At 43.5% G+C, this 21168-nt stretch overlaps 2 protein-coding genes across 14 annotated transcripts in view; one reads left to right on the forward strand and one right to left on the reverse strand.

The window, feature by feature from the left end:
• The window catches only part of PHACTR1 (phosphatase and actin regulator 1), a 242291-nt gene extending 234818 nt beyond the window's left edge, over positions 1-7473 (forward strand). For all 10 annotated transcript variants that reach the window (XM_082234416.1, XM_082234421.1, XM_082234417.1 and 7 more), the window contains 3 exons: positions 3309-3449; positions 5882-5958; positions 7326-7473. In XM_082234416.1, the coding sequence (XP_082090542.1) occupies positions 3309-3449; positions 5882-5958; positions 7326-7341 (234 nt within the window). In that variant the 3' untranslated portion in view covers positions 7342-7473. The remainder of the gene's footprint in view (positions 1-3308; positions 3450-5881; positions 5959-7325) is intronic.
• Positions 1-21168, reverse strand: part of LOC309538762 (TBC1 domain family member 7-like) — a 39530-nt gene that overhangs the window by 13626 nt on the left and 4736 nt on the right. Inside the window, exons 3-10 of one of the 4 annotated variants that reach the window (XR_014222329.1) lie at positions 20969-21156; positions 19665-19802; positions 17237-17382; positions 16611-16740; positions 15184-15287; positions 13385-13440; positions 11236-11299; positions 8812-9656 (exon numbers count right to left, since the gene is read on the reverse strand). Coding sequence is in view for 1 of the 4 variants with exons in the window: in XM_082234654.1 (XP_082090780.1) it covers positions 15201-15287; positions 16611-16740; positions 17237-17382; positions 19665-19802; positions 20969-21156 (689 nt within the window). In the remaining 3 variants the exon portion in view is untranslated. Of the gene's footprint in view, positions 1-8811; positions 9657-11235; positions 11300-13257; positions 13441-15183; positions 15288-16610; positions 16741-17236; positions 17383-19664; positions 19803-20968; positions 21157-21168 lie in introns of those variants that run through there. The other 3 variants (XR_014222328.1, XR_014222327.1, XM_082234654.1) reach the window with 3 other exon arrangements.

The following is a 21168-nucleotide window of genomic DNA, read 5'->3' on the forward strand; positions in this document are numbered from 1 at the left end:
TCATTTCTTGGTTTATGGCAGAGTTGGGAACCTCAGGAACAGGAGGCCAAGTGTGTTCCTCCAAGTCTGTCTTCTTGGCCCTCGAGACTCATTATACCACACTCCCTTGTATTTTTGCCTGGCTGGAATATATCCTTGAACTCCAGGAATCTGGCTGGAGAATAAAGACAGAGGTGTGTGCAAACCAGCCCTACTTCACATCGCTAACATTTACATGTATTGCTCCGCCCACCTTTGCCTTTGGCTCCACCCACCACGTGTCCCTCAGAAGATTTCCCAGATGGGAATGCAGTCCTCTGAAAAAGGTTCCGTGCCCCTGGTCTCTGGTGAGATCCTTTTAACTATTAGGATTCAAGCTCAAAGGAATGGGTAGGCAAACAGAGATTCCAGGCAGGCCTAGATGCATTGTTCAAAAAACAGCAACAAAGGTATTTTTGGTGACCTATGCACTGAAGGATGAGAAATACAAGCTACAGTCCCTGGTTGTATTTATAACCTGCTTGGGGGCTTTCACTCTATTAGAGTTGAATTATTACTCTGCTCTAGGCAGCACGTGTCTGAAAGAGGCATGGCTTCATAAGCGCTTCATATCGCTTAGACGGGAAAAATGTTTTCCACCCAAGAGGCCTGTTGCATGCAGAATTTTGTGTGCAGCCGACAGTGAAATGAATTTTCTGCATGTGCATTGTGACACAGCATCAGCTAAAAAGACTTGGGATCTATCCAACCCAGCACGACTGGAGTTCCACTCACACAACTCTAGCTTTCCTTTCCCCTTCAGCTCCCTGCATGGCCTCAGAATCTCCTGCAGAGGGTCCAATGCTCTAGAGCAGATTTTGAAGAGAGGGGGAGGAGAGGGAGCTGCAGAGGGAAGGGGAGGAAGGGAAAGTGACTGGAATTCTGTTCACCTTAATACAACCCTGTATCTCTGAAAAATACTACAGGGGTTACAAAAAAATAGGGCTTTTTTGTAACCCCTGCAGCAACCACTTTTGCTGAATCACTGGGACCCATTTTGTTGACGTCCTTAAGCTTCCAGCCACTTTTCCAGTTAATAGCGTTTTAGCAGAAGTGGTGTTATATTCTTTATAGTCGCCACATCCCAGTCCAAAAACACATTTAAGATTAGGTTATCAACTGCTGCACCAGTATCAGATCATAAAGTATGAGGCCATTGTTGGATTGACATTACAAGGTCCTACTGGGTAGCATGGCCATGCTCCCATGAGTAGCATGGAGTTGGTAAACCTTTCCCCAAGTCCCCAAAGTGAATTCAGCTATTTCATTTCAGGTTTCTCGCCTCTTCCATAGGCTGGGGAAAGGATTCTATTTTAGACAGCTTGCCATTGAATCTCCACTGGCATGGCCACTGGCATGACCGTGAAAGGAAAGCCCTTAATTCACCCCTGTTGTTGACCGTAAATTAAATTAAACGTAAAGTCAGTCTAGGTAGTTGTAAGAGATAAGGCCTAGTATCAACAGGACCTTAGGACCTAAGATCAAATTTAGGGTTGCAGCATTCTTCCAGAATTGTGATTAGGGTAGCTCCTGACAAATGGGACAAAAATGCTGCTCTTATCTATAGTTCCAAAGATGAAACTGATTGGACATAATTTAAGAGAGGCATTTGTGTAACATACTGATCTCAACAGGTTGCCCCAATCCTTGGAAAATCCCTGTAAATCTGCTTACTTTATTAAAAGTTCAGTGCATTCAAGGGGAATATAAGTCGTTTTCAGCCATACTTTGCTCTTGGGTAAATGCCTGTCACCAACTATTAAATATACGGACTTAACAGTATGACGGAAGTATGACAGATTTGTGAAGACCTCTCTGAGCACTGTTGTCCTACTTTTTTTACATCACTGCATTAGAAATAATTGTTTTAGTACAATGAAGACTGTTGCATGCCAAACGCTCTTTCAGTTGGTAGGCCACCAACAGCATATCTGACTATTGTCCCATATACTCCTCCTCAATAATTCTGAGTAAATGTGCATGTAATTGGGCTGGAAGTAAAAACTGGGGAAGCTTAATCTACATACTTCAGCCTTACTTTCTATGGAAAAAGTACACTAGCAAATGAGTTGTTTTTTCTAATATGAAAAGATCCCCATTAGGCCTTCTTTTTGGGTGTACCATTACTGCCATATTCTTGGGATGACATATCAGAGCTATTCTCAGCAAAGCTGGTTCAAAAAATATTGTATTCACCTAGAATACTTTTACACCAACTCTTAAAAGCAGGATAGCCTTCAGGCCGTTGGAGATAGTTTGACAAGCTCTGAGAATGCAGCATTTGATGTCTTCCCAACAAGTTTATTGTTAAGTCACTAAACCCAGAGTGGTTTTATGTAGAAAACACAACACCTCCAGTTGCTTGTGTCGGGTCACAGAATACAGTCTTTTTTAGATGCCGTGCCTCTGATCAGGCCATTTGTAATTGTACTTCTTGTTCAGCCAGGTCAGAAACAGCACATCAGTAATGGGTGAAGTGCAATATTTAATCAGTTTGGATGCATGTTCCAACTGCTTCAAAGCACCCTGAGGTACAGGGCACCAGTTTGACATGGAGTTGTGAGCATATTTGCAGAGTCCTTGCTCAAATATATATTGGCTTCACTTCACCAATTGATTGTCACTTTGCACCAGTTAGCCTCTCATTGCACCAGTTAGCCTCTCCAACAGTATGACATATCAAAGAGGCAGCAGCTACGCTTCTCAGTCAACTTTTCAGAACAATGTGGAACTGTCAGATTTATTTATTTTAATAGCTACAAACCACCTCCTTGCCAAAATGTATGAAAACAGCGTGCTAACCATGAAATCAAATAAATGCAGAGTCATAAACAACAAGCAAGGAAAGCAGTGTTAATTACCTCCATGTGTCTCTACAGTCTGACAGATCAGGTAATGTTTTCTCTAGTTTTTGAAAAGTGGGTATTGCAAATCCACGATGCCACCACCAAGAAGGCACTTTAACAAGGTGCCCTGTCTTGGACTCCCTCAACGTTTGGTGGAGTTATGAAGAATCCGTGGTGGGTGTGAAATTAACAAATCACGCATTCAGTCCAGCCATGCTCCAGTATTCAGAAATAATAGGCAGTCTTTTAGTACAAGGGTTGTCTCTTGGTGGCCTCACATCTAATGTTAAGATGGCAGAAACAGTGGACACAGATGAGGAACTGGAAAATAAAGCAGCATTTCTTTTAACTTTCCCTCTCCCCTTCCCTTTGGTCAGCGCAAGAAATCAGCATATCGCTTTGGGGAAGAATGACATTTTGGAACACTTCTCTTTTTCCCTACAGCTAAGTCAAAGGCCTACAGTAGAAGAGCTGCGCGAAAGGAAAATTCTCATCCGCTTTAGTGATTATGTGGAAGTGGCAGACGCTCAGGACTATGACAGGCGGGCAGACAAACCATGGACACGGCTCACAGCTGCTGACAAGGTACGTAGCTTAGGGGAAGCCTTGGGCTTGAGGCTTAGTCTAATGCAGGGGTAGCTAACGTAGGACTGTAATTTTCATCAGCCCCAACCAGCACGGTCCATAGTCACTGATGAGGGGAGCTACAGCCCAGCAACTTCTGCAGTGCTCCACAATGTCCTTGCATAAGTCTATTTCATCCCATTTGTTAATTAATCTATGGTTTCTTCAATGCACAGGAATTCATATTTAAATATGCGTTTTTGAACATCTTTTCTCCCAAAGAACTAATGCTTAAGTGTGTTTTTATCTTGATGTACACATTTTTATAAGCTGTTGAGCCAAAAATTGCATCAGAAAATTTGGGGAAGTGCAAAAACCAAAGGATGACTGTGGTCGGATCTGCACAATAGTCTAGGAGGTGCAGTTCAGGTCAGCTCATACAAGGAATTTGCAAAAGTATTGCTTCTTAAAGCATGCCTGTTTGATGGAGCCACAACTGGATTTTGTGTGCTTTTCCTGCCAAGTCTCTTTAATTTTCCCATCACAAACATCAGCTTACACTTGCTTAAATTTGCATTAATTCCAGTAAAACCTGTGGGACATTTACACCATCACCAAACCTGGCATGAGGGAAATCAAGCCTGTAATTATTTGAGAAATACTTTGTTTGACAACACTTGCATGCATTTTTTTGCTGAGCAATTCCACCAGAGGAATAGATTTTGCAAGCTGTTTCTGTACAGGATACCACAGAACTGAGATAAGAAATTATTCTGTGTTTACTTCCCGTGGCACTCAGGCTTGCCACATATTCAGCCATGGAATGACAATGCATCAATAAGGTCTGTGTTTCTTAAGGTGATAGCTTAGGCAACTTGTGTTTTGTCAATCTTTCTTCTCAATCCCAGTGGTCTCTTTAATGTCTGGTTTAATGTACCAAGTATCTTGAGTTACAAAAAGAGGCCTTCTTGCAACACACCACCTACCTTAACACCTATCTCCCAAAACTGTTTGACTGGAGACAGTAGAATAAAAGGTATTTTTCCATGGGAAATGGTACCCCTTTCAAACCACACCCAGCCCTCTTAAAAACCGCAGTCTTTCACCAGTCTTGGTTAGATCTGAGTTAGATCTGGCCTCTAGCCTATCAAGCCCCCATTGATTCTGTGTGGATTTCTGCCATCACAGAACCTACGGTGAAAAATAAGCAGCCCGGGAGATAACACAGATACATTATAAATCACTCAACATTTGTGTGCTAGAAGAAGAGGTCATGTGCACTCTTCCGGAGAGTTCATCTTTGCAGCCTGATTGTCGTCCTGCAGTTAGTGGCATGTCTTTTCCTGTTTGTGAGGATACTTTATCACAGCTTGGAGGAAAGTCAAACTGACAGCTTTCACTAAAAGGAGACAGTTAATGCTCCATGGTATTTGCCCATGCTCCTGACGGACAAGATTTGACTTCGTCTTGAAAGATGTGATATACCCCTTTTGAAAATTCTTTTGACACTATTAGATTGACGTAGAAGAATCTCTAGCAGAAATTGAAATGTAGTCTGAGGTTGTTGGATCTTCAGCAGCGTTAGCAGCAAAAGACCCAGGTCATAAGATTTAAGTAGTGATGACCTTCGGGCAGAGTGATCTCCATTAAATCTGTCTTTTTCCTGGTTGGTGTGATGACTTGTGTTTGGCAGATCTGTGTTCCCAAAGTCCAGTGTGTAAAAACTAGGAATGAGTACCAAACTCACCAGCAAAGGACAAGGGAGCTCAAGAAGTATGTCTCTGCCTCATGGCTTCTTCTGTGGCTAGCAGGCAAAAGCTCATGCAACCTGGACTCTCCCCCCCCCCCTTTTGAAATAAAATATAGCCATCATATGTGTCAAATGCACACTTAGTATTTACAAGTGCATGAGTTTTTGCCTTCTACATCACAAGCCATTTTGAAGATCAAAAACTGCACAAGGTTCTTATTTTCATATTTGGTGAGAGTGTGTCATGGTCCACGCCTTTTGGGGGAAAAGTCTTTTATCTATCTCTCCTAATTCGGCAATTGCTTTACTCTCACTAGATTTAACCACAAATTCTATTCTTATAGCTAAAGAATTAATTTCCTTCCTGTTCACAGCAGCTAGAATAGTTCCCCTTTTCTTAAAAGAGTCAGCAATTCTGTGCATGCGTACTTGGGAGAAACGTCCCATTAGGCTGTGGCCCTTGCTTCTAGTCAATATGTATTGGATCCAGGTGTACAACACACTGACAGGTGAGCATCCCAAGTGTCGCCCAGGCTGCTATAACGTATCACATTCCGAGCGGTGGCTCTAGCAAGCTACTGATCTCGTAAGAGACGGACCACTTTCCATTTAGTGCCCATCTATTCATAATGTAGAAAAGTGGAATATACCTTCAGACTGCTTTTCAGCTGCATATTTACAAGCTTCTATTTGTCCCCTGCAGGCGGCAATTCGCAAAGAGCTCAATGAGTTTAAAAGCACTGAAATGGAAGTTCACGAATTAAGCAGGCATTTAACAAGGTGAGATGCTTTTTTAAAATAATAATTAAAAATGACTGAAAAAGCAGATTTCCAGTACAAACTCCATCAGCAAAAGGCTCATATGTAGCCCTGACCAATATTTGGTTAAAAAAAATCTCCAGGACCCCTTCATTGTCAGTATGTATTTTATTTTTTTTGGTATACTATTCATCTGTAGTATTACTAGATGTAAGGCTTGCCTTGGGCTATATACAATGATATTTGCAACTACATTCGCAGCTTCATTTCCATAGAAGCAAAAACATGGCAGGAATGGTGTATACATATATTTACTATTATTATGCAAAGGCGGCTGGTTTAGCCCTGGAATTTTTTTCAGATGTATAAAAAAGGTCTACATTTCTGTTTCTGAAAATGTTGATGTACCACTCAACTTTGTATCACAGAATTTAAGGACTTATGAAGAGTCCCGCTGGGTCAGACCAAAGGATTGAATGTTGGATGGAGTGTGTTTGTGTACAGACCAGTTACACTGGGAATCCCCTTATCTATCTGAACACAGAATTCTACCCTCCTAACCCTGTGACAGGAAACTACCAGGGCTCGTTTTCCATGTCCATTTGTACCTACCCCCCCCCCCATTTTGATTTTTATGCTGTTGAGTCATCCCACGTACACAAACCCCCAAGAAGCCCCTATTATAAAATCATGAGATCTTTGTGCCATTATGGAAATGAGTAATGGGCAGACATAATATGTGTATGTGTTGCTTTTCTCTTGTGGCAGATGAAGGAGCTCTTATGAGAGTGAAATACTGTGTAAAATAAAAGACCCCGAGAACATCTTGTGACATATTGCAGTGTAGTTCACACAACAGTTGCACGGTAGTTTTATGTAAGAATGACTCTCTGGTGGAGGAATATAATTGGGAATCCTTAGAATGTGCAAGTCAGCTAGGACAGTCACAGTGGCTTTGGGTAGAATTAACCTCTTCCCTTCCCAGGAAGGCAGCCTGGCAGTCCTTCTGCTACCCAGTTCTTCCCCAACCTGGTGCCCCCCCCCCAGATGCTTTGCACTACACCTTCCGTCTGCCCCAGCCAGCATGCTGATGGTAGCTTTACTTCAAAATGTCTGGCGGGCACAAGGTTGGGGAAGGCTGCTATGTGCCATCCTACCTATCAGGATAAATTGTTGAGAGGTTTTCATTCCCACAGCAACTCCCAACTCACTTCTCCATGGTTCTCAGGGCTGTTGAGGGATTAGGTTTATATCGGATATTTCAGACACCAAGCTCTGTCATGATTCTGAATGTTTGAAGAAAAAAAAAATGCAACAAATTGGTTGACTCGTTCAAACACAATTGGATTTACTTTCTTTTCCTTCTCCGTCCCCTTTTTTAATTTTAGGTTTCATAGACCATAGAAATTGAGCACTCCACCATCTTCAAAACATATCTGGAAAGAACCATAAGTGCTGGTACCATTCACTTCTCTGTTAATGTACAATGTAAATTTCCTGGACTGCCTTTTTAAAAACCAAGAAGAGGAGGAAGAAGACGGCGACAGGGAAACTTGTGTTTTCCTGTTCTTGGTAGAACTACATCATGAGACATGTTGGCACAACTTTCAGCAACCGAAGCCACTCATGGCAAGAATTGGGCCAGGAGTTTGGCACTCATATTCAAAACTCTGCTGTGTGGATTCCCCATCCAAGATCAGCCGTTAATGCATCCCGTCTTCCTTCAGGCATCTCCCATCCGACTCCAAAGAAAGCTGAAGGCAGTTGGTGTTGGGCATAGACCTGCTGGACAAAAGCTCGGACGAGGCCTGCCATCCTTCTGGGTCAACACTTTGAGCAAACACTTCTTTCTGTTTGAGAGCACCTTAGAAAGATGCGGGGGAAGGCTGAGACCCGCTCAGAGGATCTACCTATCTTTGACACTTCACAAGAATCATCCCTGGAGGATCTCTTGGCTGGCTGGCTGGCTGTCACCCATTTGTTTTGTGAGGGAAACACCCAGAAGATTCCTTGTCACCCATCTCTTTCATTCAAGTGACCCCCCTCCCCCCCTTGCTGCAAAAAGTGATGTTTTGAAATTGTTGCCGATTATTACAGGGATATTCAGTAACATGCTTATTACCTTTACGGACAGAACGAGTCAGGATGCCTTTTGCCCTGCTTGGTAACTTCCTGCTTTCATTTACACCTGCATAAAGAGGCTGGATGGCAGAGCAGCTCTGCCGGTTAACCAAATTGATACAGCACGCCAACTTTACTTAGATGCTGCAGGTTCCGTAAAGGTGTGCAAGGCAGAGAAGAAAGGAGCTCAAGATCATTGTAGGGTCAATTTTGCTCTGTGCGCATGGATACGTTTATTTTTTAAGAGCTGGGATTTCTGTTGTGTAGAACACTACATGGTGTAAATAACAAAATATGTTGTCATGAATGTCCCAGCATGATACTGAGAACCAAAGCATTTGGATTGGATTTGTGGAGGGGTTTTTTGTTTTGTTTTGTTATTAAGGCATTGGCTCTTCTCTTAATAGGATGACCCTTGCGCATTGGATAGTGTTCCAGATCCCTGTCTTTGAAAGCACTTTGGTTAAGCCCACCAGTTTGATGCCTCCTGGTAAGGAACCCCCTCTCTCTTTCAGAAGCTGAGTCCTGAGCATGCCTCTCCCAAGCAAAGTTCACTTCTCACACTTTTCCACTGGTGTTAAGAAGTTTGTATAGGGCAGCATAACTTTCCTTTTGAACAGAACACTTGGTAACCTGCACTTTCTCCTCACCCCGTGGAAAAGGCCCTCTCTCTTCCTCAGCCTGAGTCAAATAAAAAGAGGCCTATTTAGTGATGCACTTTTTTTTTTTTTTTTTTTAGCTGAGGAGGCTACACTGGGGTGATAAGGCATTACCCACCATCACTGGGCACCACAGCTAGTGGGTGGGCACAATGCTGTGAAAAGCTTTTACATATTACAGATCCTCAGTACCTTGCATTTATCAACAGTTGTGTGGTAGCATGCCAGGGGATTCACAAGGTGTGGTTATGGGTCTGTTTTCTTCCTTGAAGCACAGGACAAGACTCAGCATTCTTTACTGAGTGGCTTGGAGGATGCACAAGGGGTCGATTTACCTGCTGGTTTATCCCCTGTGTGCCTTCCAGTTAAAAATACAAATTATGGCTACGGTTACAAACCAGACAAGGTAGAACATTTCCTCCTAACAATAAGATTGCCAAATTCTGTGCAAGTAAAACCACTTATTCTGGTTTTACTGTGATTTGTGATGCAATTGGTTAAAGAAGTATACTGAGTCTTTTCCCACATTTCTGCCAACATTAATTTCCAAGTGGGCTGGGCTATCCGCTTAGCACTTAACACATGCAGTTGGGAGACTATTCACGATACAAGTCTTGTAGCTTTTCAAGACCTAGCACTCAGCACAATGTTATCCACATGCAAAGGAGCATCTTCCAGAGCTAGTACAGTGGCACTTCTTTGAAGATGCCCCCTTGCCCTACATTAAGATACCATTGAGCTAATCTGGGAGTGACTACATACTGTGTTGCTGCTGTGCCCACTGGTACATTTGGAAATAGATGGGTCCACTCTGCCGACCCTTAGCAGATTCCTTTACTTGCGATTGCATGGAACATTGGATTTGCTTGTTTTCTGCAGGCAGGCAGGTTCCTAGCAGGCGTGCGTGTGCAAAACACCTGTTCCAAAAGCTCAGTGTCCCTACCACGCAAACAAAGAAAGAAGCCAATTATTGGGTCAAGGCAATGCACTGTATTCACTTCCAAAAAGTAGAAGTAAACAAATGGCTTACTTTTCAAGTCTGCTTAATTCTTGTCTTGTCTGGAGCAGAGCCAGTCAGCTGTTCCCCTAGCACAGTGATCACAGGTGACGGGAAGTGTGCACTCCACTACAAATGCCTAATGCAAAGCTTTCCCTCTGAAATCTATGGAGATGGGCTTTACTGTCATCCTGCTTCCATTCATTTCAGCAGGGGTTGCATAGATGTCTCATTTATTTCCCCTAGCATGAGCAGTGAACTTTTGCATTCACTTAAATATGTCTCTATGATTTACATGCAGATGAAGGTTATCTCCCACAGAGCTGCAATTTCTCTTGCTGCATGGACAAAAAACCATTTCCTCCCTCCCTCAAAATCTGTCAAAGGGTAGTGATTTGAAAAAGGGCACAGATGATGTTTCTGCATATGGTAAACAGGGTTGAAAATTGTTCCCTCCACCCGCCTGTTCATCCAGCCGAACTTTATTCTTGTGTGAACAGAAAAGCAAGGGAAGGGTACGCCTGAGCGTCTCAGTGGTTCTGGAACCAGTGCATTTTCCAATTACTCTCCAAGTCAAGTGTATGTACATAGTTTTTGTCTTTGTATAGGAGTGAATGTGGTGACAGTCAAACCTGTGATCTTCCAGTATTGTAATTTAACAGATTATGGCTGTATGGGGGGGAAGTAAAAACCAGAACAAAATGTAAATACCTAGAGGAAACACTAAAACTGAATCTCTACATCCTAGGGTTTTTGTACATATTGAAACTGCATGGTATTTAAATTGTCTCTGATGTATGCAGTTTCTTAAAAAAAATCATTTTAAAAGAAAAAACATGGTCTTTTTTTTCTTGTCTGCTATTGATTCTACAGTTATTTATGATCCAGGGCTGCACGGAAGTGACATCAAATTTATTTACCGTATTTTCCGCCCCATAGGATGCACCGGCCCATATGACGCATCAAGTTTTTTGGGGGGGAAATAAAGGGGGAAAAAATTTTTTCCCCCCAGGCGCTTGTGGGGCCGGCAGCGGGGAGAAGCGCTCTTCTCCCCGCCGCCCACCTTGAGATCAGGTCCGGGGACAGCGGGGAGAAGTGCTGCGCCTCCCCACTGTCCCCGGAGCTTGCGGGGCTGGCGGCGGGGAGAAGCGCTCTTCTCCCCGCCGCCCACCTTGAGATCAGGTCCGGGGACAGCGGGGAGAAGTGCTGCGCCTCCCCACTGTCCCCGGAGCTTGCGGGGCTGGCGGCGGGGAGAAGCGCTCTTCTCCCCGCCGCCCACCTTGAGATCAGGTCCGGGGACAGCAGGGAGACGCGCTGCGCCTCCCCACTGTCCCCGGAGCTTGCGGGGCTGGCGGTGGGGCTCTCCTGAAGCCTGGAGAGCGAGAGGGGTCTGTGCGCACCGACCCCTCTCGCTCTCCAGGCTTCAGCGAAAGCCTGCATTCGCCCCATAGGACGCACCCACATTTCCCCTTCATTTTTGGAGGGGAAAAAGTGCGTCCTATAGGGCGAAAAATACGGTACCTCAAATATACTGCCTTCCTTCCTGTTTAGGTTTCCAGGCCACTAAACAGCAACTTGAGTCCCACTACAAACAATAAACAACAACAAACCAGAACCAACTGAATGCTGAACGGCAACATGATAGTGGCTAAAAGCTCAAAGGGGCCTTTCTCTGCAGAATTGCTCCCTCTAGCGTGCAGGAAACTTAACAAGGAACACAGATAACCAGGAAGTATAAATCAGCATCATTTGAGTGGCTGGCAGAGCAATCCAAACTATAGGAAGCCAGAGTAATATATGCCAAGGTAAATTATGCTGGTGTAATTTACTTACACACCTTTTTTTATTTGGAACACCCTTTCTGGCAGTGTAAATTTCTAGGTCATGTGACCGAGCCAAAAGGCGCCTGGAAAGGGGGCAAGTCTCACCCTGCCGCCGCCACCTATACTGCTTTTTCAGGAATAACTCTGGCTTTGGCTGCGCCAGGATGGAAAAATTACACTGGTGTCTCTGACAGAACATTATCATCAGTGCTGTTTTCCTAGAAAAAGGAGGTGCCAGAGTTGAGCTCTGGTGAGCTGCAGCTGGGGGGGGGGGAGCCCTGCTTCTTATTATAACAAGAAAATTTATAATTTGTTCTTTCATAAAATGAAAGGCCTTGCCTCATTTAGAAAGAGAGCAAGAAAACCCAAAACACTATAGTTATGGCAACCCTAGTAATCAGTGCACTATTTCAAAAAGTGAGAATCTAGCTTTTTTTCCTTCGAGATTTTGCAAAAAAAGCCAAAAGGTTTCTGAGTATATGGCAACCCTAGATTCTACATAACTAGTTGGGTCTCTACCAAAAGGCTCACTTGCGTTCATCACCTCCCACCCCCAAACACGAAACAGAGTTGTTGATGAAAGAACATGCCACAAACTGAGTAACACAACGCACAAAAGGAAAATTCTCTTTGCAATCTTATTCTTTGTACGTACAACAGGGTGATTAGATATGAACTTTCCACTGACATTTAAATGGTGGCATTTGATTGACTTCTAGACACTGCAGAAGGCTTCTCGCAGCCTTTAAAAAACATTGATCTAAAATTGCTATTGTTCGTGTGAAAAGTTCAGCACAGCTCGTTTATCTCATCGCATCAACTTCAAGTAGCACCAGCGTGCCACAGAGGAAAAGGTTTGGGGGTTTCTGGGTTTTTTTTTAAATAGTCTGACACCTGAGCTTTAAATAGTGGTTCACACAGCTGTGCGTCTCAGCATTCATGCACTGACACTGTTGATGGAAGACGGTTAACACCAACATCAGTCAAAAATAAAATAGGGATTTTATCAGAAAGCAACTACTAACCACATTCTCTGCCATATTAAAGTAATCTGCAGTCGAAGCACACAGATTGGGAGAGCTGAGCATTCTGCAAGACTGACAGTTTCGCAAATTAATAAAGCAGAAGGCTGAAATATGTGTGTGTGGGAATGGTGTCAATATTCTGCAAGCATCATCTAAAATGGGCACAGTTGCTACCCTGCATGCTTCAACTGGTTAACCAGTTAGGATCCGTTACATGGTCTAATGTAATAATGGGTTAATATAACGCTACTATTGTATGAAAGTACTAACATTCTGAGGAACATCAATATGGAGGTGAGCACAGACAACTGGGACACCATTAAAGTTGACAAGTGGGTGGGATGGTGGAAAAGACTCTTTCCAAACACAAAGGGTACAGGAAAGGTGAGGCTGGTTATCTAGGGCATCCTTCCCCAAGCTGCTCCCCTGCGTAAGTTTTGGATTTCAGATAAGTTTTGGATTCCAGATAGGAGCTGTAGCTCAAACACTGGCAAGGCACACAGGGAGCAAAAGACTCAGCCATAGGGAGAACACTTCTCCTTGCTGCGTAAGGTAAGGGAAAAGAGTGGGCAAAGGAAGCGAAGAGAATAAAGGAGCTGTTGAGTGAACATTCCTCTACTTAAGTCCCAACTTTCCACATCGCTAGGCAAGGCAACTAAATTTTTAAACAATTTAAAATGAAAAGCAAACCATGATGCAAGGAAGAGCAGCACAGGGACCTTTTGAAAGGCAAAGGACCCTGGCGTTTTATTTTAGTTAAAAGGACATCACATACCAAGCCTGTGAGAATCAGTATTTTATTGTCAGTGCTTAACTGCCTACCAGGATTGGAGGGATCTCCCAGGTTGGCTGGTGATGGTTTCACATGCTGGGTGGATCTGAAAAGGGAGTAGAAAACCAAAGTGATCAGGGGATTTGGAGCAACACTGCCAAAATGAAAAGTTGTGTCCCCTGAGGAGACTCAAGTTTAGAAACAAGGCAATGAACTAGGGCCATGATTGAGGGGTAGAGAGTGAATGGAGAAAAGGCTTTGCTCCTGCTTCATAATACCAGAACCTGTAGTCCAATGAAGCTGAAGGCTGGGCAATTCAGCACAAGCAAAAAAGAGGTACTTCACCACATGGTGCGTAGCTGAACGATGGAATTTGCTGCCACAAGCTGTGGCAATGATGGCTACCAGATTGGATTGACTTTAAAATCAGGCTAATTCATGGGTACCAATGGCTACGAGTCTGAAGAGCTATATACTGTCTTCAGGATCAGAGCCACTACACCTCTTGGTCCTGGGAGACAGTAGCAGGAAGGAGACGTTGCCATCATATCCTGCTTGCAGGCTTCTCACAGCCATCTGGTGGACCACCAGGGCAAAAGGAATGCTGGACTGGATAGGTCTCTGGCGTGAGCCAATAGAGATAATCTTAAGTTCACAGTATCAAGCTGTTCAGAGGGCCGGCAGAACTGACAGGGATGCCCCCACATCATCTAACTCTCAGAGTGCCCCCCCTCCACAGGTCTGTCAATCCCAAAACTAAAAACCAGATCAAAACAGCTCAAGAGCAGTGCTGTTTTTCTTGAAAAAGAGGTGCCGGAGCTCACCCTGAATGCCTCCCTTGTTCTTCTAATGGCAGTAGTGCCCCCCTGAGAGGTGCCGGAACAGAGTTCCGGTGAGTTCCAGCTCAAAAAAAGAGCCCATGTCAAGATAATAAGGATAATTCAGAAGCCTACACAGTCGTCATCACCAGCACCTAGTTTAAAAATTACGTATTCGGGACTCTCTAGTTCCAGCCAGGGGCTACCACTGAACATGATTTCTACAAACAAACAAATCAGGGATCAAATTTTGAACTAAACATATCCCAAGGACCAACAACATTAGTTGTACCCCCTGACACCCCCAAATGTGAACCAAGGCACATGGAAAGAGCTCTAATCCCTTCTGCCCCAATATAAAGAACAGGAGAAACCAACAGAACGACTCTGTTATGTACCTTAAGTTGCCTCCTCCTATTTCCCACTCTTGGACTGCCAAGGTAAAAGGGGGGAAGCTCTGCCAAAGCTGCTTTCTGTTCCTTCCAGTGCAGTGGGGAAAGAGGATCCGTATGCTAGGAACCTCAGGAGGTAGCCCTGGAGGCAAGGCCTGTGTGGCCAGTTTCCTAACTCTATGGGAGGACCTTGCAAAGATCTAAAAATCTGCAACAGGATCTTAAGAGGCAGCTCTTGCTCAGGAGAACATCTCAGTTTAATCTGATTTCTTGAATTAAAGCCAAATTAGTGCCATGAGGAATGAGTGATAGAAAACCAGGCAGGAATCTATTCCAAAGAGTAAAAAAAAAAAAAAGTCAATCAAGTCCTTGATTATGGCTCCTGTTTTGCACATCCCATAAACAAGGTTACTTGGAAACAAATCCAACTCAACTGATATAAATGGGACTCCACTTGCAGGCAAGGGCTCACAGACTTCAGATGACTTAAAACCACCCCTTCTAGATATAATTATGCACTTCCATCAGATACGGTCATAGCAATTTTATTGCTCTCCCATCTCCTTTGTTAAAATAATTTTAAGTAGGTTTTGTTGAGGAAGGAAGGACAAAGGGAAGGCAAATAAAATAAAAGTGTACCGGTGGGCAGCATGGTCTCAGACTGAATGTGCAGGGGTCCCACAATGTTTGTGCCACAGCTCAATCGCTTTGCTCACTATTGCATCCGTGTTATCTTGAGGTATCTACAGAAGATAAAAAGATATATTCAGTTTGAGGTATTCCAGTACTTCAGTATCTCAGGCAGCAAACCTAAAGGCAGCTAAAGACCAGTCACTATAGGATTGCTCTTCCAAACTCCTGCCATATCCATTCACACCAATTGCTAATGCACGCACACAGAGAACACTCTTTTGCTTATTCAGTTACAAGTAAGAAGTAGCTCCCTGCATGCAAACAGTTTGGTGTGGGGAGGAGTTGTCCCCTATCAGTGAAGTGAAAGGAGAACTTTCCTCTCAAAAAAAGGTCCAAGCATGCATCAGAGCACCCCTGGAAATCCAGACTGGATCATCCATATCAAACAATTCCACTCTTTATTTTCCTGTTCGTTCCTGCATCTAGGATATTCTCTTTCCCCCAACAGAGATGAAAATAGGAGAGTGTGTGCATGGAATGGCCACTCACGCAAATACAAAAAGATAAACTGGCTTGATACAGCATTGTAGTCTGTGAACTTTTTTGACCACGTGGTGGGTTGGGGGGGGGGGAGTCGCAAGGTCAAGTTAATCCTGCAACCTGCTTAAATGTAGCCAACGAGTTCTATTTATTTAACATCTTTTCTCAATAAGCCTAAAGTGGCTAGCAACAGAAGTTAAAATAACTTAAATGATTTTTTAAAAAAGACTAACAACAAATAAATAAAAGAAAGCAGCTGTAAGGCATTAAAACAGCAGAGAGAGAAAGGAGGGAAACCCACAAAACTGCTGCTAAACATAACTTAACCGAAGCTACTTGGAAAGGCAGTGACTATTTATGGCTCAAAAGTGCTCCTATAAAAAGGAATGTTTTGGCCCATCTTATGGAAATCCATGGGAGAGGGGAGTGTAGCGGGAGGCCCTGTTCAGGTAAGAATGAGTTCCAGAGCCCAGCTTGGCCACTGAGACAATCCCCTCCTTTCCACTCAGACATCAAGACAAACCATGGTCTGTTTTTATATCTGAACCTAGATCACGTCACAAAACATGGATACTGAAGCTGTCGTGCAGGCTGTGTTTTGTGCTAAATTTGGTTTGCTGTTATGTCTGAACTGAGAAACCATTGTGAAAGTCTATTACATTTGGAAGCTCAAACCAAACTATGATTAGCATGGATCGTGGTTTGATGCCATGTCTGAACTGTACTTTTAAAATTTTTGCAGACTTTTAATTGCAGCTCTTGAACACTGGGCAAAATCTCAGTTGATTTCTCTCGCAACCACCTCTCTCCCCAAAAAATCTGATATGCAAAACAAATCCCTTATTTTGGGGGGGGTTTCCTCGGGGGGGGGCAGTGTGCGGAAGAGTACTTACGTTTTCCAAAAACTGTTGAATCTTTCCTGCGCTATTCAAGGCCATCAACTTCATTTTAAAGGTTAATAAAATCTCAACAGCAACGAAGACCAGAATTTTGCAGGAGCCACTAATAACTTTGTCCCAAACCCTAGAAAAGACAGAGTCATAAAAACTGTATGCCTACAATTGTATAGCTATAATTTACATTCAGTGCTGAAGTGGTGGTTTTTTTCCCCTTTCCTGACCAAAATAGTATCTCAGTCATGGCAGGGCCAAGACATTTAGCAGCAAATGACAACTCACACTTCCACCCTTTGGTGCAAGAAGCAGGGAACACAAAATGCCAAAGTTTGCATCACTTCCTATATAACATTAACTGACAGGTTTTAGAATGTCAAAAAGTTCTGACTTGTCAAAAGATATTCATGCAACATTCCCGAGTTTGGAGGTGAGGTTATAGGTATCTTGCAGCTAACATATTCCATCTATAAATGTACTCTGCAGCATTGGTCAGGGGAGAGAGAATACTACTCAGGAGTTTGTGGTATTGTGGGCTGTAGGCTAAAGATGGACAACAGATTATTTTCAAGGACGCTACAGTGATCTGATTGATCCAAGTTGGGCGGGAGAGGAAAGATACTTACCTTTGTAAGCTGGATTCAGGTAGACAACCCGCAAAACACTTTCTAAACCAAAGATTGTAAGGAAGATGCTCCATTGCTGAACACAACTTCAGATGCGTTAAGAGTCCGCTGTCTTCAAGGCTCAGGTACTGTTCCAAAAGTTTTGGCTGCAGGATAAATGTCAAGAGAAGTGATAAAGTATATCAATGTCCAATAATAAATCTCACTGTCACAGGTATTTATAGCAAGAAGCCACAAGCAGCAAGGAGCCTTAAAAAAAGAAGGGGGGAAAAGATTCAGCATGACACACTGTGAGAAATGTCATGTCAGATAATGTTCTTCAAAGGTCAGATCCAAAATGTAAGGCTCACTAAACCTTTCCATATTTATGGATTGTGAGGCTCCAAAAAGAGTATATGCTGAATAATTTGAGACTTCGTAACAATACAGCAATTCAGCAATTCTTAATTTAGTAAAAAAGGAGACAGGTGGGGAAGGAAACAGCACATACTAGGAAACTGTCATCAGCAGGGAGCAACTTTCTGTTTTTACCTGCTCTTCAACCCTGTTGGGTGGCTTTTCGGCATCTTACATGCATGCTAGAGATTAGCCCACATTCCCAAAACTATAGATTTCAGACATGGCAAGTACATGTGTGACATTATAAGCACACCCCTTCCACAAGAGGAAGTCCAGATTAAATGTAAACAAAAAAAGTATGGGCTGTCATTTTGACCACAGCAATGTGTGGACACTGAAACAAAAAACGGGGGTTCATAAGCAGCACTGGTTCCACAGTAACTTCCCATCCAGAAATACTCTATTATTTTGAATGACACTGACACACACACACACACACACACACACACAGAGTTTTCTTTACTTCAGTAAACAGTTCTCTTTGGACACCTTTTCGACAAGGTTAGCAGTTAATTAAACATCTGCTTGTTTATTTTCATTTTTTCGTCTTCAATTATATCTGAATATTTTACTATAAACATGATTTTATTAATAATTTAAAGAACTTCCGATAGGACTGGCACCAATGAGAAAAACTGGGTCTCTATAATGTCATCTTGTATGTAAATCTGCCTCCTGTTCCCTTCTCCTTAAACTGGATCATTCATATATCTGAAAAAAAATCACTTACTCTTCATTAGTCGAAAGAAATTGACACATGCCCCTATTTCCAAGTGTCTTCAAAAGTGATGGGAGAGGACATCTCAGGAGGTCCAGAGGGTGACAACACAAGAATGGGCCGTTTCTGTGGTGGCTCCCCCACCTGTGGAATGCTCTCCCCAGGGAGGTTCACCTGGCGCCTTCATTACGTATCTTTAAATGCCAGGCAAAAACATTCCTCTTCTCCCAGGTCTTTGGCTATTTGAACAATCTATGGCCTTTCAAACTGTAGGCAGTATTGCTTTTGTTTGTTATTGTGCTATGTGTATTTTTGTGTTTTTATATTGTAAACAGCATTCTGATCTTCGGGTGAAGGACAGTATAGAAAGTATTTTTTTAATCATCACCACCTAAGGAAAGTTCAAGCCAAAGTGTTTTCCTATCAAATCTTATTTATAGACATTGCAAAAATTATTTCTACAAACTTCTCTTTCTATTAAAGCATGGAGCCTGGCATCCTGTTTGCATGGGAGAAGAAAGGAATGAAGGTGGTTCTGCAGTCATTTGCATCACTGCTGCTGAGAAACAAGGGACTGGCCTCATTCATTCAGTGCAAGAACAAAGCTGAACCCCTTCCCTGCCAAAGGGTGGCAGCCTAAGACTCTTAGGCAGGGTGGATTTGATTTAAATCACTAGTCAGTAAGACTTGGTTTAATTTTATTTTCTTTTTACAGAAAGACTCATTCTTGCTGGTATAATCTTAATATTTACAACCAGATGAAAGTTTCATTTTTGGAATAATACATTTTCAGAAGTGGGTTTGCTGCTCGTGCATGCGCAGAAGCACTCTGCACTGCCACGCGTGTGCGCAGAAGTGGTCCTCTGGTTACAGAATTTTCGGGCTACAGCCGGGCCTCCGGAACACATCCCATTCGGAACTGGAGGTACCACTATACACACAACTGAATATATGCCAAAACCTTGACTGCATTCCTTGTCATCAGCATTCCAATCCCCGTGATATTTATTAGAAGTCTGTCGGCCACATTGGCTGGGAGATGGGAGCCTAGCCACAGATTAATCAGCCCTGAGCTACCCACTAGTCACTGCACAGCTGTTCTAGAAACTTGCACTGCATTTCCCTCATCCCCTCCAAAAAAGAATCCAGAGCATAATTAAGTTTCCAAGTCCACACAGGGCATTTTCGCAAGAGCTTGTCAGAAACAGCAACAACATAGATGATGGTGCTTGGTACAACTTCTATACCTGTAATCTCACTATTCTGTTCCTGTGTGGGATGAATAGATATGTATGCATATAATATTCTTACCAGCTGTGGTATTGAATCCTTGTACTTATTGTTCAACTGGTTCACAAAGCTACTGATGAGCCAATAACAATCAATGTGATCTTCTACCATTTCTTCCATAGCTTTAGCAATGGCAAGGAATACCTCGTCCTCTGCTTCCTGGAAAGAAAAGCAGCCACGGCATGGGATTATCAAGAGGCCACACATGCACGGAACAGCATTTTCCAGTCAACTTTGTTATTTGACAATATATAATAACCTTGCTCCTCTGTTGTAAGGTGCCATGTTCTGTTATGTGCTAAAACAGGGATGACAAAGTTGTGGAACACCAATATATTTCTGGACTGCAACTCCCATCATCCATGACCATTGAACATCCCGGCTGAGGTTTATGAGAGTTAGTCCAACAACAACATCTGGTGAGCTATAGGTTCCTCATCCAAGTATCAAAGGTAAAGGTAAAGGGACCCCTGACCATTAGGTCCAGTCGTGGCCGACTCTGGGGTTGCGGCACTCATCTCACGTTATTGGCCAAGGGAGCCAGCGTACAACTTCCGGGTCATGTGGCCAGCATGACTAAGCCGCTTCTGGCGAACCAGAACAGCGCATGGAAACGCCGTTTACCTTCCCGCCGGAGCGTACCTATTGCACTTCGTGCTTTCGAACTGCTAGGTTGGCAGCAGCAGGGACCGAGCAACGGGAGCTCACCCCGTCGCGGGGATTCGAACCGCCAACCTCCTGATCAGCAAGTCCTAGGCCCTGTGGTTTAACCCACAGCACCACCCGCGTCTCTATCCAAGTGTTAAAGATGGATAATTATACCTTCTCCAGGGAGTTTATATGACAGGGATTTGCTTCCCATTCAAGGTCACCATACTGAGGGATATTTTCTCAGCAACCCAATCCTACTGTGGCTGCCAACTTCCAGCTTGGATGTCTGCCACGCTTGCCACTAACTACAAGGGAAATTCATTTTGTGACATGCCCTAGATCAGGCACCCCCAAACTCGGCCCTCCAGATGTTTTGGGACTACAACTCCCGTCATCCCTAGCTAACAGGACCAGTGGTCAGAGTTGATGGGAATCGTAGTCCCAAAACATCTGGAGGGCCGAGTTTGGGGGTGCCTGCCCCACATGGTACCAGAACGGGCTTTCCCTAAGCCCTGTTTGCAGTATCTCTGGTTAAGGCTGAATCTGACCTCTCAAAATACTGCAGTTCATGTGGCCACTGTACAGTTTCTTCACTCTAGCAGAATTTCAGATGGAAAAGATTTGGACCTTCATACAAAGGAGTATTGTCGAGGGCAAATTTCAGCACGACTGACCGAAGAGAGAGATGGATTCCGAGGAAGCTTTCCCGACTCCAGCTGGTATATTCGGAGGAAAACTTCAACCTGTGGGGTAGAATCCTTGATAAAGCGTATTACTCGGAGCGCATGGTGCACATCCTTATACTGCTCCTTTCGGCATCGCATCACAAACCCGTGAGATTCATGGTGAGGCGGAAGAATTCCTGGAAAAAGAA

This window comes from Podarcis vaucheri (assembly GCF_965113315.1).
Source record: "Podarcis vaucheri genome assembly, chromosome: 8".
Classification (NCBI taxonomy): Eukaryota; Metazoa; Chordata; class Lepidosauria; order Squamata; family Lacertidae; genus Podarcis; species Podarcis vaucheri.